This window comes from Scyliorhinus canicula, chromosome 8, assembly GCF_902713615.1.
Source record: "Scyliorhinus canicula chromosome 8, sScyCan1.1, whole genome shotgun sequence".
In the NCBI taxonomy this organism is placed as follows: Eukaryota; Metazoa; Chordata; class Chondrichthyes; order Carcharhiniformes; family Scyliorhinidae; genus Scyliorhinus; species Scyliorhinus canicula.
Genome location: NC_052153.1, coordinates 38,499,522 through 38,513,685, shown reverse-complemented (window position 1 = coordinate 38,513,685; position 14,164 = coordinate 38,499,522). Strand labels below are relative to the sequence as shown.

Below are 14,164 nucleotides of genomic sequence, written 5' to 3'. Positions count from 1 at the left end.
TATTGGTTGTAAAGTGCTTTGAGACGTTCTGGGATCTTGAAAGTAGCTTTATAAAATCAAGTAATTCTTTCCACATTTTTTATTTTCTTTCATGATGATCCTCAAAATATAAGTTAAAAAACAAAGTGTCTTAACAACACCCAGGCATTACTTCGGAAAATAAGTTACTGTTTAATGACTATGATTTAGTGGCCATTACTGAAACATGGTTAAAGGATGGTCACAGCTGGGAGTTATATATCCAATGATATCAAACTATTCGGAAGGACAGAGTGGATGGTAAGGGAGGTGGTGTTGCTCTGTTATTTAAGGATGACATCCGGGCAATAGTAAGGAATGACATCGGTGCTATGGAGGATAAGGTTGAATCCATTTGGGTGAAAATCAGGAATAATAAGGTGAAAAAGTCACTGATAGGAGTAGTGTATAGTAGTGTATAGGCCACCAAATAGTAACATTACGGTGGGATGGGCAATAAACAAAGAAATAACTATTGCAGGTAGAAATGGTACAGCAGTTATCATGGGGGATTTTAATCCACATGTCGATTGGTTTAACCAGGTTGGTCAAGGCAGCCTTGAGGAGGAGTTGAGAATGTATCTGCAACAGTTTCCGAGAACAGTATGTAATTGAACCTATGAGGGAACAAACGATCCTGGCTCTAGTCCTGTGTAATGAGACAGGATTGATTAATGATGTCATAGTTAGGGATCCTCTCGGAAGGAGTGATCACAGTATGGTGGAATTTCAAATATAGATGGAGGGTGAGAAGGTAAAATCAAACACTAGTGTTTTGTGCTTAAATAAAGGGGATGACAATGGGATGAGAGAAGAGCTAGCTAAGGTAGACTGGGAGCAAATACTTTATGGTGAAACAGTTGAGGAACAGTAGAGAACCTTCCAAGTGATTTTTCACAGTGCTCAGCAAAAGTCTATACCATCAAAAAGAAGAGGGAAAGAGGGAAAATCGACCGTGGATATCTAAGGAAATCAGGGAGAGTATCAAATTGAAAGAAAAAAGCATACAAAGTGGCAAAGATTAGTGGGAGGCTAGAGGATTGGGAAATCTTTAGGAGGCAACAGAAAGCTACTAAAAAAGTTATAAAGAAGAGTAAAATAGATTATGAGAGCAAACTTGCTCAGAATATAAAAACAGATAGTAAAAGTTTCTACAAATATGTAAAACAAAAAAAGAGTGGCTTTTTGGTCCTTCAGAGGATGAGAAGCGAGATTTAATAATGGAAGATGAGGAAATGGCTGAGGAACTCGTTTTTGGGTCGGTCTTCACAGTGGAAGACACAAATAACATGCCAGTGACTGATGGAAATGAGTCTATGACAGGTGAGGACCTTGAGACGATTGTTATCACTAAGGAGGTAGTGATGGACAAGCTAATAGGGCTACAGGTAGACATGTCTCCTGGCCCTGATTGAATGCATCCCAGGGTACGAAAGAGATGGCGAGGGAAATTGCAAATGCACTTGTGAAAATTTACCAAAATTCACTAGACTCTGGGGTGGTCCCGGCGGATTGGAAAATAGCAAAGCATCTGGACGGAAATTGTCCCATTGGACAGTGGCAGCATGGGTTCATAAAGGGCAGGTCATGCCTAACTAAATAAGTGGATTTTTTTGAGGATATTACCAGTGCGGTGGATAACGGGGAGCCAATGGATGTGATATATCTGGAATGTTGACAAATGTGAGGTTATCCATTTTGGTAGGAATAGCAGCAAAATTGATTATTATTTAAATGGCAAAATATTAAAACATGCTGCTGTGCAGAGGGACCTGGGTGTCCTCGTGCATGAGTTGCAAAAATTGGTTTACAGGTGTAACAGGTGATTAAAAAGGCGAATGGAGTTTTGTCCATCATTGCTAAAGGGATGAAGTTTAAGACTAGGGAGCTGCAACGGTTAAGGGGTTAGTGAGGCCAGTTTTGGTCTCCTTACCTGATAAAGGACATACTGGGGCTGGAGGATGTACAGAGGAGATTCATGAGGTTAATCCCAGAGTTGAGTGGGTTGGATTACCAGGCGAGGTTGAATAGACTAGGACTATACTCGTTGGAATTTAGAAGGATGCGGGGGGATCTTAGAAAAACATATAAAATTATTACGGGCATAGATTGGATAAATGCGAGGAGGTTGTTTCCACTGGCGGGTGAAAGCAGAACCAGGGGGCATCGCCTCAAAATAAGGGGAAGTAGATTTAGGACTGAGTGTAGGAGGGACTTCTTCACCCAAAGGGTTGTGAATCTATGGAATTCCTTGCCCAGTGAAGCAGTTGAGGCTCCTTCATTGAATAATTTCAAGATAAAGATAGATAGTCTTTTGAAGAATAAAGGGAGTAAGGGTTATGGTGTTCGGGCAGGAAAGATCACCCATGATCTAATTGAATGGCGGAGCAGGCTCGAAGGGCCAGATGGCCTACTCCTGCTCCTAGTTATTTTGTTCTTACACAAAGATAGATTTAAAAAAATAAATTTAGAGCACCCAATTATTTTTTTCCAATTAAGGGGCAATTTAGCCCGGCCAATCCACCTAGCCTGCACATGTGTTGTGGGGGTGAGACCCAAGCAGACACTGACAGAATGTGCAAGCTCCACATGGGCAGTGATCCGGGGCTGGTATCAAACCCAGCTCCTCAGTGCCCTGAGGCAGCAATGTTTTTTTTTTTTTATATAATTTTTATTGGAATTTTTTACAGAAAATATAAAACATAACGACAAACAATGAAATGCAACAAAATAACCCATAATAACTGTGACACCCCCAGACCGTATCGGCGCATGTATCACATCCCCCCACCCCCCCAACCCTAATGAACAACAAAAGAACTTTTAAAATATTAAAATTAAATAAACAAACATAGTCATTGTCGGCCCCCCCCCCTTTTCCCTCCCCTTTTCCCTCCCCGGGTTGCTGCTGCTGCTGTCCCCGTACCCTATCGTTGAGCCAGAAAGTCGAGAAAAGGCTGCCACCGCCTAAAGAACCCTTGTACCGACCCTCTCAGGGCGAATTTGACCTTCTCTAGCTTAATGAAACCCGCCATGTCATTGATCCAGGTCTCCACGCTTGGGGGCCTCGCATCCTTCCATTGTAGCAAGATCCTTCGCCGGGCTACTAGGGACGCAAAGGCCAGCACACCGGCCTCTTTCGCCTCCTGCACTCCCGGCTCCACCCCAACCCCAAAAATCGCGAGTCCCCATCCTGGCTTGACCCTGGATCCCACCACCCTCGACACCGTCCTCGCCACCCCCTTCCAGAACTCCTCCAGTGCCGGGCATGCCCAGAACATATGGGCATGGTTCGCTGGACTCCCCGAGCACCTGACACACCTGTCCTCACCCCCAAAGAACCTACTCATCCTCGTCCCAGTCATGTGGGCCCGGTGCAGCACCTGAGGCAGCAATGTTAACCACTGCATCACCGTACCACCCAACAAAGATAGATGGTTGCGGAATAAACAGTTCGTGCACTGGCCTACAAGTTGCACTGGAGCATATTAATCCAATCTTGATATGAAATTCCTTTTCCATTGCATTATCAGAAGTGTTAACCCATTTAAAATAAATTGGTAAGCCTGTCTGCTACAGTATCAATGCAAGATTCTGAAGGAATGAATTAGCATTCACACGCTGCTGTAACACAGTCTCTTTTACTTGCTGAATGTGGATTAATCAGTTCCTGCCGGATATTGTTATAATTAGCCTTCCCCAAATTTCACACCTTTACCTGAGGACTACTCTTATCTTTATCCAACAATACCTTAAAACTTACTGAATTATGGGCACTGTTCCCAAAATGCTACCCAACTGAAACGTCAACCACCTGGTTAGGCTCATTCCCCAATACCAGATCCAGGATGGCCCCTTCCCTAGTTGGACTACCTACATATTTTTCCAATATGATGAACCTTTCACCATTTCGAGTGGGAGTTGACCATAAAAAGGGACATTGATTCCAAGAACAGGCCAGTGAAGTCAATGTGCACCTGTACCCACGATCTTCTTGACCATTCCCATTATGCAACGCGACTGAACGTGGGAGCTTCTGGTTCTCCTCGCACAAGGAGTACTGTTTCAGCAGATTCTCGATTTCTGTATCAAGCCCTGACCACCAGATGCAGCTCCATGTGAATGGCGTCCATTGTATAATTCTGTCTGGATTGGGCACCGACCTGGGTGGGGGACAAGAACTCAGGTGCCCCACAGGATGATGCCATCTTTTACACTCAGCTCTTGTTGTTTGGTGAGAAAGGGCTTCACAGCATCTGTGACGCATCCTCAGAATCTGCTACTGAGGATGATATGGTGCAATGTTGCCAGTGTGGGTTCTTCTGGGTCCTTGCTTTAATCTGCTTCATGGATACTGGCAAGGTCATGATGGCTTGTAGGCAGGTGGAAGGTGACTCAGGGCATCTGCGTTGGCTATGTGGAATGAGCTGCCAGAGGCAGTAGTGGAGGTGGGTCCAATTTTGTCTTTTAAAAAGCATTTAGACATGCACATGGGTAAGATGGGTATAGAGGGATATGGGCCAAATGCGGGCAATTGAGACTGGCTTAGTGGTAACAACTGGGCGACATGGACAAGTTGGACCAAAGGGCCTGTTTCCATGCTGTAAAGCTCTATGACTCTCTGAAAAATGGAATGGAAAAATGGTCCAACTTCAGTTTGTACTGAAGCTTGTTTTCAGTTGGCTTCAGCACCCTCAGACATGGTGGAGAAAAATATTGACAGATGTCCATCACCTCAACACTAAATGATCATTATCAACAAGTGAGAATATTCAATATCAGCTGAGGGCAACATCAGTCTCAGTTTAGAGATATACTTCCTTTTTCCTAGAGATGTACTTCCGTTTTCCTAGAGATGTACTTCCTTCTTCCCTTATGGAACAATAAGCGGCTATCACTCGCTGCCTTTGGGAAGACAAAAAAAATGGTCATTCGAGTGAGTTGCAGAATGTTGTCTACGTGCATGCATCTGTCGTCACTATCTTCACAGGAATAAGGGTACAAACGGAAGGTAAAGTGCCCAGTCCATTACTCATTATGCTTTACATCATTATTTGTCATTGATGGTTATGCAATTGGAAATAAACATTTCAGAAGAGAAAAAATGGTCTAGATTTTTCTGGTCACTGGGTTTAAAACTACATGTACAATATTTTATTAGGGACGATGGTGTTTTGTTTTTCTGAGCAGGAATGGACTGAGTACTGTCTACGAATGCTATGGTACTGATATCAGTCAAATTATTTAATTAGCAATAAGAAACAAGAAATGTTGTTTTTGTCAGCCTTGTATTTTTTTTTGTAGATCCCCAGTGGTATCCTTCATGTGTTGGCCTTCACCAGGAATGCGGTAAGTTTTGATATGATAGTTTGATATAAAAATGTTTCATTACAATTTAAGATGGAAGTATGATGACAGTTATGTCATAACAATAATGGCAACTAGATACTAAATCACTCTAAGAGTTATTTAAGTTTGATCAGTTGGTGTGACTGGTAGATATTAATCCTTGCCCTTGCTTTTGATTGACCCATGTTGAGATCCAGATATAGAAACAAGAGTTGGCCATTCATTGCCTCGAGCCTTTCCTCCCATTCAATTTGATCATCGTTTTTAATCTTTATCCCTTGATATACTTATCTAACATGAATCCATTGATCTTTCTTGAAAATTTTAATTGGTCTAGCATCCCAACTCTTTGGAGGCGGTGAGGGGAAGGAAGATTTACTCAAAACTGCCCTCCCTTTTGTTTTGTAAAAATGTTCTTTCTAACCTCATTCATAATTACCCTGTCTTTTAATTTTAATTTTAAGATTATACCCACTAGAATAATTATTTTATTTGTACCTACTCTGTCAAATCCCTTCAACATTTTAAACACCTCGATTAGACCACCACTCAATGTTCATAGAATCATAGAATTTCCAGTGCAGAAGGAGGTCATTGGGCCCATCGAGTTTGCACCGGCCCTTGGAAAGAGCACCCTACGGAATGCAGTAACCCCACCTAACCTTTTTGGACACTAAGGGCAATTTAGCATGGTCAATCCACCTAAGGTGCACATCTTTAGACTGTGGGAGGAAACCAGAGCACCCGGAGGAAACCCACGCAGACACGGAGAGAACGAGCAGACACCGCAGACGGTGACCCAAGCCGGGAATCAAACCTGGGATCCTAGAGCTGTGAAGCAACTGTGCTAACTACTGTGCTACCATGTCACCTTTAGTTGTTAACTCAAGGGAAAATAAATCAGGTTTATGCAATTTGTCCTTATAATTTAACTCTTCAAGTGTTGTTTAATTCTGGCGAATCTCTTCAAGGCGAATGTATCCTTCTCGAGGGCCCAAACTGAATGCAGTACTCTCAGAAATGGTGCTTCAATTCTTCATTTTTATATTTAGAACATAGAACATAGAACAGTACAGCACAGAACAGGCCCTTCGGCCCTCGATGTTGTGCCAAGGAATGATCACCCTACTTAAACCCACGTAACCCGTATACCCGTAACCCAACAATCCCCCCATTAACCTTACACTACGGGCAATTTAGCATGGCCAATCCACCTAACCCGCACATCTTTGGACTGTGGGAGGAAACCGGAGCACCCGGAGAAAACCCACGCACACACGGGGAGGACGTGCAGACTCCACACAGACAGTGACCCAGCCGGGAACCGAACCTGGGACCCTGGAGCTGTGAAGCATTGATGCTAACCACCATGCTACCGTGAGGCCCCTTATTTGAACACATTTAGTATCACAGCTGAAATTCCATTCGTCTTTTTCATTACCTTTTGTTCTTGTCGACTGTATTTTAGTGCCTAGTGTGTGCATGGGCACCAAAATCGCACTGCTTATCCAAAACTCAATCATTTATCATTCTTTGCAACTTCCTATTTCTATGTACACAACTTCTTGCATTTGGAATGAAAGACATCCACATGCGTTTTAAACTACAAAAGAAGGAAAGTTAATCCTGGTGCACTGGCACATGGAAATGCATATTCGGTTCTATAATTTGTAATTATAAAGCAGATTGAGCCATATGAAAAAAAACAGTAAATTTGTTTTCAGACATTAGTGCCTTGAATAATTACATTTCACGGGAAATTTACAGCCTATAATGAGACCATCCTGTCCATTGTGCCTGTGCCAAATGAAAAAAAAATTGTTTCAATACTTCACACACACTTTCTTCTTTGGGAGGATTGTGGGGAAGTGTTGGAAGAATTAATGGATTGATGATCAATCTGCTCCTGATGTGTTCAACAAGTCCAGGAGTGTGACTTGTACTTGGGCTCAGAAATAGCAACACCACCTATCGAGCCACAAAACACCAACAGTCAAATGAGTATTACACAGTCTAATACTAGGGTTTGGTTTTCCACTTTTCAGTCAGTAGTGCTGTAGGTTGAAGGATTTCTAGTTAACAATTTGCAGTTGTAGTAATATATTTGCTGTGTCATTGAACAAAGAACAATACAGGAACAGGCCCTTCGTCCTTCCAAGCCTGCGCCGATCACGTGTCCTATCCAGACCAACCGTCTGTATCCTTCTATACCCCATCTGTTCATGTGCCTGTCCAGATAAGTCTTGAAGGCCGCTAACGTATCTGCCTCAACCATCTCACTAGACAGTGCATTCCAGGCCACCACCACCCTCTGTGTAAATCGCACATCTCCACTGAAACATTTCCCCACTCACCTTGACCCTGCGCCTCCTTGTAATTGTCATTTCTGCCCTGAGAAAAAGCCTCCAACTGTTCACCCTGTCTATACCCGTAATAATTTTATACACTTCTATCAGGTCGCCTCTCAGCCTCCGTCTCTCTAGGGAGATCAATCCCAGTTTATTCAATCTCTCCACATATCTAATACCGTCCATACCAGGCAACATCCTGATAAAGCTTTTCTGCACTCTCTCCAAAGCCTCCACATCCTTCTGGTAGTGCGGTGACCAGAATTGGCCACAGTATTCCAAATGTGGCCGTATCAACGTTCTACATAATTGTAACATAATTTTAGAGCTTTTGTACTCGATACCCCGTCCTATGAAGGCAACCGTGCCATATGCTTTCTTTACCACCATTTCCTCCTGTGCTGCCACTTTTAAGGATCTGTGGACCTGCAAGCCCAGATCTCTGTATCTCTATGCTCCTGATGGTTCTGCCATTTATTTTATAGCTCCCATCTGAATTGGATCTACCAAAGTGCATTACCTCGCATTTGTCGGGTTAAACTCCATCTGGCATTTCTCTGCCCAATTTTGCAGCCTATCTATATCCTGTTGTATTCTCTGACAATCTTCATCACTATCCGCAACTCCTGCAATCTTAGTATCATCCGCAAACTTGCTAATCAGACTCGCTACGTTTTCTTCCAAGTCATTTATATATATTGCAAAGTGCAGAGGTCCAAGAACTGATCCCTGTGGAACACCACTAGTTACAGACATCCATTTGGAAAAACACCCTTCCACTGCTACTCTCTGTCCTCTATAGCCAAGCCAGTTCTGGATCCACCCAGCTAGTTCACCCCTGACCCCATGTGATCTAATCTTTTGCACCAGCCTGCCATGAGGGACCTTATCAAATGCTTTACTAAAGTCTATGGAGACAACATCCACAGCCCTTCCCTCGTCAATCGTTTTTGTCACCTCCTCAAAATATTCAATCAAATTAGTGAGACATGACCTCCCTCATACAAAACCAGGCTGCCTGTTGCTAATACGACCATTCACTTCCAAATGTGCATAGATCCTGGCCGGGATTCTCCGACCCCTGCCGAGTTGAGATTCATCGGGGTTGGAAAATCACAACAGGTCCTTCCTGGCGGGACCAGGCTCCATGGGCGGCCTGAGTCCTCGGGGCGGCACGGGTGGCTCTGGCCCCAGGGAGTGCCCCCACAGTGGCCTGGCCCGCGATCGGGGCCCACCGATCTGTGGGCAGGCCTGTGCCGTGGGGGCACTCTTTCCCTCCGCACTGACCGCTGTCAACTTCCGCCATGGCTAGTGCAGAGAAGTACCCCCCTGCGCATGCGCTGGGATGACGCTAGCACACGCTGGCGCTCCCCCACATGTGCCAACTCATGCCGGCCAGCGGAGGCCCTTCGGCGCCGGTTTGCATGGCGCCAACCCTTCCGCGCCAGCTAGCGCGGCGCCAAATACTCCGGCACTGGCCCAGCCCCTGAAGGTGCGGAGAATTCTGCACCTTCGGGGTGGCCCGACCCCGGAGTGGTTTACGCCACTCCTCGGTGCCGGAGTGACCCCGCCCCACCGGTTCGTGGAGAATCCTGCCCCCTATTTCTGAGAATCCTTTCCAACAATTTCACTATCACTGACATCAAGCTCACTGGCCTGTAATTAACTGGATTATTCTTGTAGCCCGTCTTAAATAACGGTACAACATTGTCTATCCTGCAATCATCCGGGATCTCACCTATGGCCAATGAGGACACAAAAATTGCTGTCAGAGGCCCAGCGATTTCTTCTCTTGCCTCTCTCCGTAATCTGGGATAGATGCTATCTGGCCCTGAGGATTTGTGTACCTTAATGCTTTTTAACACACGTAACACTTCCTCGCAATAACGACCCGTTGTAAAGTGTTTACATATCCCTCTGAGACACCACCAATCAACATGTCCCCCTTCTTTGTGAATACCGATGCAAAATACTCATTAAGGACCTCATCTACTTCCTCTGGTTCGATACATAATTTCCCTCCTTTGTCCTTGAGTGGGCCAACTCTTTCTCTAGCTACCTTCTTGTTCGTAATACATGTATAAAATGCCTTGGTTTCTCCTTAATCCTGTCTGCCAAGGACATTTTGTGACACCATTTTGCCCTCCTAAATCCCTGCTTGAGCTCTTTTCTACTTTCCTTGTATACCTCAAGTGCTTTATCTGTTTTTAGTTGTCTGTACCTCACATATGTATCTATTTTCTTTTTGACAATATTCTCAATTTCCCTGGTCATCCACGGTTCCCGCATCCCGCCTTTCATGTCCTTCCTTTCCACCGGCACATGCCAAATGTGGATTTCCCCTCAAACAGCCTCTCCCAAACAACAGCCTCCAAATCCTGTCTAATCTGGTTGTAGTTAGCCTTCCCCCAATTTAGCAACTTAAGCAACATAAGCAATCTGGAGATAAGAATTCAAATTCTACACCAACAGTTGGGGAATTTAAATTCCATTGGTGAAATAACTAAGGGGGAGTTTCAGCTGAAAAATAAAGGTGGATTTTGCTCATGCGGGTGGGGCAGGCAATAAACAAAGAAATAACTGATGCATGTAGAAATCGTACAGCAGTTATTGTGGGGGATTTTAATCTACATGTCAATTGGTTTAACCAGGTCGGTCAAGGCAGCCTTGAGGAGGAGTTTATAGAATGTATCTGCGATAGTTTCCAAGAACAGTATGTAATGGAACCTATGAAGGAACAAGCGGTCCTAGATCTGGTCCGGTGTAATGAGACAGGATTGATTAATGATCTCATAGTTAGGGATCCTCTCAGATGGAGCGATCACAATATGGTGGAATTTAAAATACAGATGGAGGGCGAGAAGGTAAAATCAAATACTAGTGTTTTGTGCTTAAACAAAGGAGATTAAATGGGATGAGAGAAGAGCTAGCTAAGGTAGACTGGGAGCAAAGACTTTATGGTGAAACAGTTGAGGAACAGTGGAGAAGCTTCCAAACGATTTTATACCAACAAAAAGGAAGGACGGAAGAAAGAGAGAACATTGACTGTGGATATCTGAGGAAATAAGGGAGAGTATCAAATTGAAGGAAAAAGCATGCAAAGTGGCAAAGATTAGTGGGAGACTAGAGGACTGGGAAATCTTTAGGGGGCAACAGAAAGCTGCTAAAAAAGCTATAAAGAAGAGAAAGATAAATTATGAGAGTAAACCTGCTCAGAATATAAAAACAGATGGTAAAAGTTTCTACAAATATATAAAATAAAAAAGAGTGGCTAAGGTAAATATTGGTCCTTTAGAGGATGAGAAGGGAGATTTAATAATGGAAGATGAGGAAATGGCTGAGGAACTGAACAGGTTCTGTGTGTCGGTCTTCACAGTCGAAGACACAAATAACATGCCAGTGACTTATAGAAATGAGGCTATGACAGGTGAGGACCTTGAGATGATTGTTATCACTAAGGAGGTAGTGATGGGCAAACTAATGGGGCTAAAGGTAGACAAGTCTCCTGGCCCTGATGGAATGCATCCCAGAGTGCTAAAAGAGATGGCGAGGGAAATTGCAAATGCACTAGTGATAATTTACCAAAACTCACTAGACTCTGGGGTGGTCCCGGCAGATTGGAAATTAGCAAACGTGACACCACTGTTTAAAAAAGGAGGTAGGCAGAAAGCGGGTAATTATAGGCCAGTCAGCTTAACTTCGGTAGTAGGGAAGATGCTGGAATCTATCATCAAGGAAGAAATAGCGAGGCATCTGGATGGAAATTGTCCCATTGGGCAGGCGCAGCATGGGTTCATAAAGGGCAGGTCATGCCTAACTAATTTAGTGGAAATTTTTGAGGACATTACCAGTGCGGTGGATAACAGGGAGCCAATGGATGTGGTATATCTGGATTTCCAGAAAGCCTTTGACAAGGTGTCACACAAAAGGTTGCTGCATAAAATAAAGATGCATGGCGTTGGGTAAAGTCGTAGCATGGATAAAGGAATGGTTAATTAATAGAAAGCAAAGAGTGGGGATTAATGGGTGTTTCTGGATACTGGAAGTCTGCAGAGGGATTTGGATAGGTTAAGTGAATGGGCTGGCAGACGGAATACAATGTTGACAGATGTGAGGTTCTCCATTTTGGTAGGAATAACAGCAAAAGGGATTATTATTTAAATGATAAAATATTAAAACATGCTGCTGTGCAGAAAGACCTGGGTGTGCTAGTGCATGAGTCACAAAAAGTCGATTTACAGGTGCAACAGATGATTAAGAAGGCAAATGGAAGTTTGTCCTTCATTGTTAGAGGGATAGAGTTTAAGTCTAGGGAGGTTATGCTGCAATTGTATAAGGTGTTAGTGAGGCCACACCTGGAGTATTGTGTTCAGTTTTGGTCTCCTTACCTGAGAAAGGACGTACTGGCGCTGGAGGGTGTGCAGAGGAGATTCACTAGGTTAATCCTGGAGCTGAAGGGGTTGGATTATGAGGAGAGGTTGAGTAGACTGGGACTGTACTCATTGGAGTTCAGAAGGATCATAGAATTAGATCATAGATCATAGAATTTACAGTGCAAAAGGAGGCCATTCGGCCCATCGAGTCTGCACCGGCTCTTGGAAAGAGCACCCTACCCAAGGTCAACACCTCCACCCTATCCCAATAACCCAGTAACCCCACCCAACACTAAGGGCAATTTTGGACACTAAGTGCAATTTATCATGGCCAATCCACCTAACCTGCACATCTTTGGACTGTGGGAGGAAAACGGAGCACCCGGAGGAAACCCACGCACACACGAGCAGGATGTGCAGAGTCCGCACAGACAGTGACCCAAGCCGGAACCTGGGACCCTGGAGCTGTGAAGCGATTGTGCTATCCACAATGCTACCATGCTGCCCACAGGATGAGGGGGGTTCTTATAGAAACATATAAAATTATAAAGGGAATAGATAGGATTGATGCGGGCAGGTTGTTTCCACTGGCGGGTGAATGCAGAACTAGCGGGCACAGCCTCAAAATAGGGGGAAGTAGATTTAGGACTGAGTTTAGGAGGAACTTCTTCACCAAAGGGTTGTGAATCTATGAAATTCCTTGCCCAGTGAAGCAGTTGAGGCTCCTTCATTAAATGTTTTTAAGATAAAGATAGATAGTTTTTGAAGAATAAAGAGATTAAGGGTTATGGTGTTCGGGCCGGAAAGTGGAGCTGAGTCCACAAAAGATCAGGCATGATCTCATTGAATGGCGGAGCAGGCTCGAGGGGCCAGATGGCCTACTCCTGCTCCTAGTTCTTATGTTCTTATATCCAAAGGAAGAATCAAAAATCAGTTCACCAGTTTGAGGGATTTGTTTAAAGATGTGCTTGATTGGTAGCTTTGAATTTGGTCGGCAATTATTTAAAAAAAAAAATCTTTTTATTGGCCTTTCTCATCTTTGTGAACAGTTGTTGCTTATAAACATTACATTTTTCCTGCCTGTGCTAGTTTGCTTTATTTTACACAGAGGTTTGATTTGTCCTTCATTTGACGAACTGTAAATATATTTTGCTGCCCTCCGAATTGGACGCCCCCTTCCCCATGTGTAACACTGGCTGCTCCGATACCCCGAAGATTGCCACTATTGGGCTTGGCTTCACACTCACCCCCACAACTTTGGACATTGCCTCGGAGAAGGCTGTCCAGAACCTAGCAAGCTTGGGGCAAGCTCAAAACATGTGGGTGTGGTTGGCCGGGCCCCTCTGGCACCGTTCACATTTGTCCTCCACCACCAGGAAGAACCTGTTCATTCGGGTTTTGGTCAGGTGCGTTCTGTGCATCACTTTGCGCTGCATTAGGCTTACCCTGCACAGGAGAAGGTGGAGTTCACCCTGCTCAGTGCTTCATTCCAGAGTTCCCATCCTACCTCTGTCGCCAGTTCGTCCTCCCATTTATGTCTGGTCCCGTCCAGTGGAGTTCGGGCTCTGTCCAGTAGCCGTCCGTATATTTTCCCACATAGACCCCCCTTCTCGCTGCTTGTGCCTATTAGGTCCTCTAGTAGTGTGGTTTTTGGGGCCCCGGGGTACCCTACTGTCTCTTTGCGGAGGAAGTGCTTTATTTGTGTCCCTCCACATGGAACCCAGTTGGACAATATATGGCACAGATACCACACTGTCTCCCTAATGAGGTGGAGTCTCCTGCGGCACATGTCCGACAGCTGCATGAAGGACACATGGCTCCTGTATACTCTCAGCCTCCTTCTTCAACTTTGTGCCCCCTGTTAAGCTGCTGCTGTCTCCTTGGGCCTGTCCTGCGACCCCCTGGTGTGGGGTATTGCCTGGGAGCCACCACTCATTGCTAGTGGAATCTGTGTTCCTCCAGCGCTATAATTAGCAGAATTATCAGCTCCACTGGCTCTATACGGTTCTTGACCGATAATCTAAGAGGGATCAGAGAGAAGAGAAAGAGAGAGATAGACAGTCAGGTTGGTGGTGC

The 14,164-nt window shown here is 44.5% G+C and overlaps 1 protein-coding gene across 1 annotated transcript in view; it reads left to right on the top strand.

Moving 5' to 3' along the window:
- The window catches only part of LOC119970181 (trans-2,3-enoyl-CoA reductase-like), a 225,374-nt gene that overhangs the window by 33,903 nt on the left and 177,307 nt on the right, over positions 1 to 14,164 (top strand). The window contains exon 3 of the mRNA XM_038804400.1: positions 5,323 to 5,367. Within this exon, the coding sequence (XP_038660328.1) occupies positions 5,323 to 5,367 (45 nt within the window). The remainder of the gene's footprint in view (positions 1 to 5,322; positions 5,368 to 14,164) is intronic.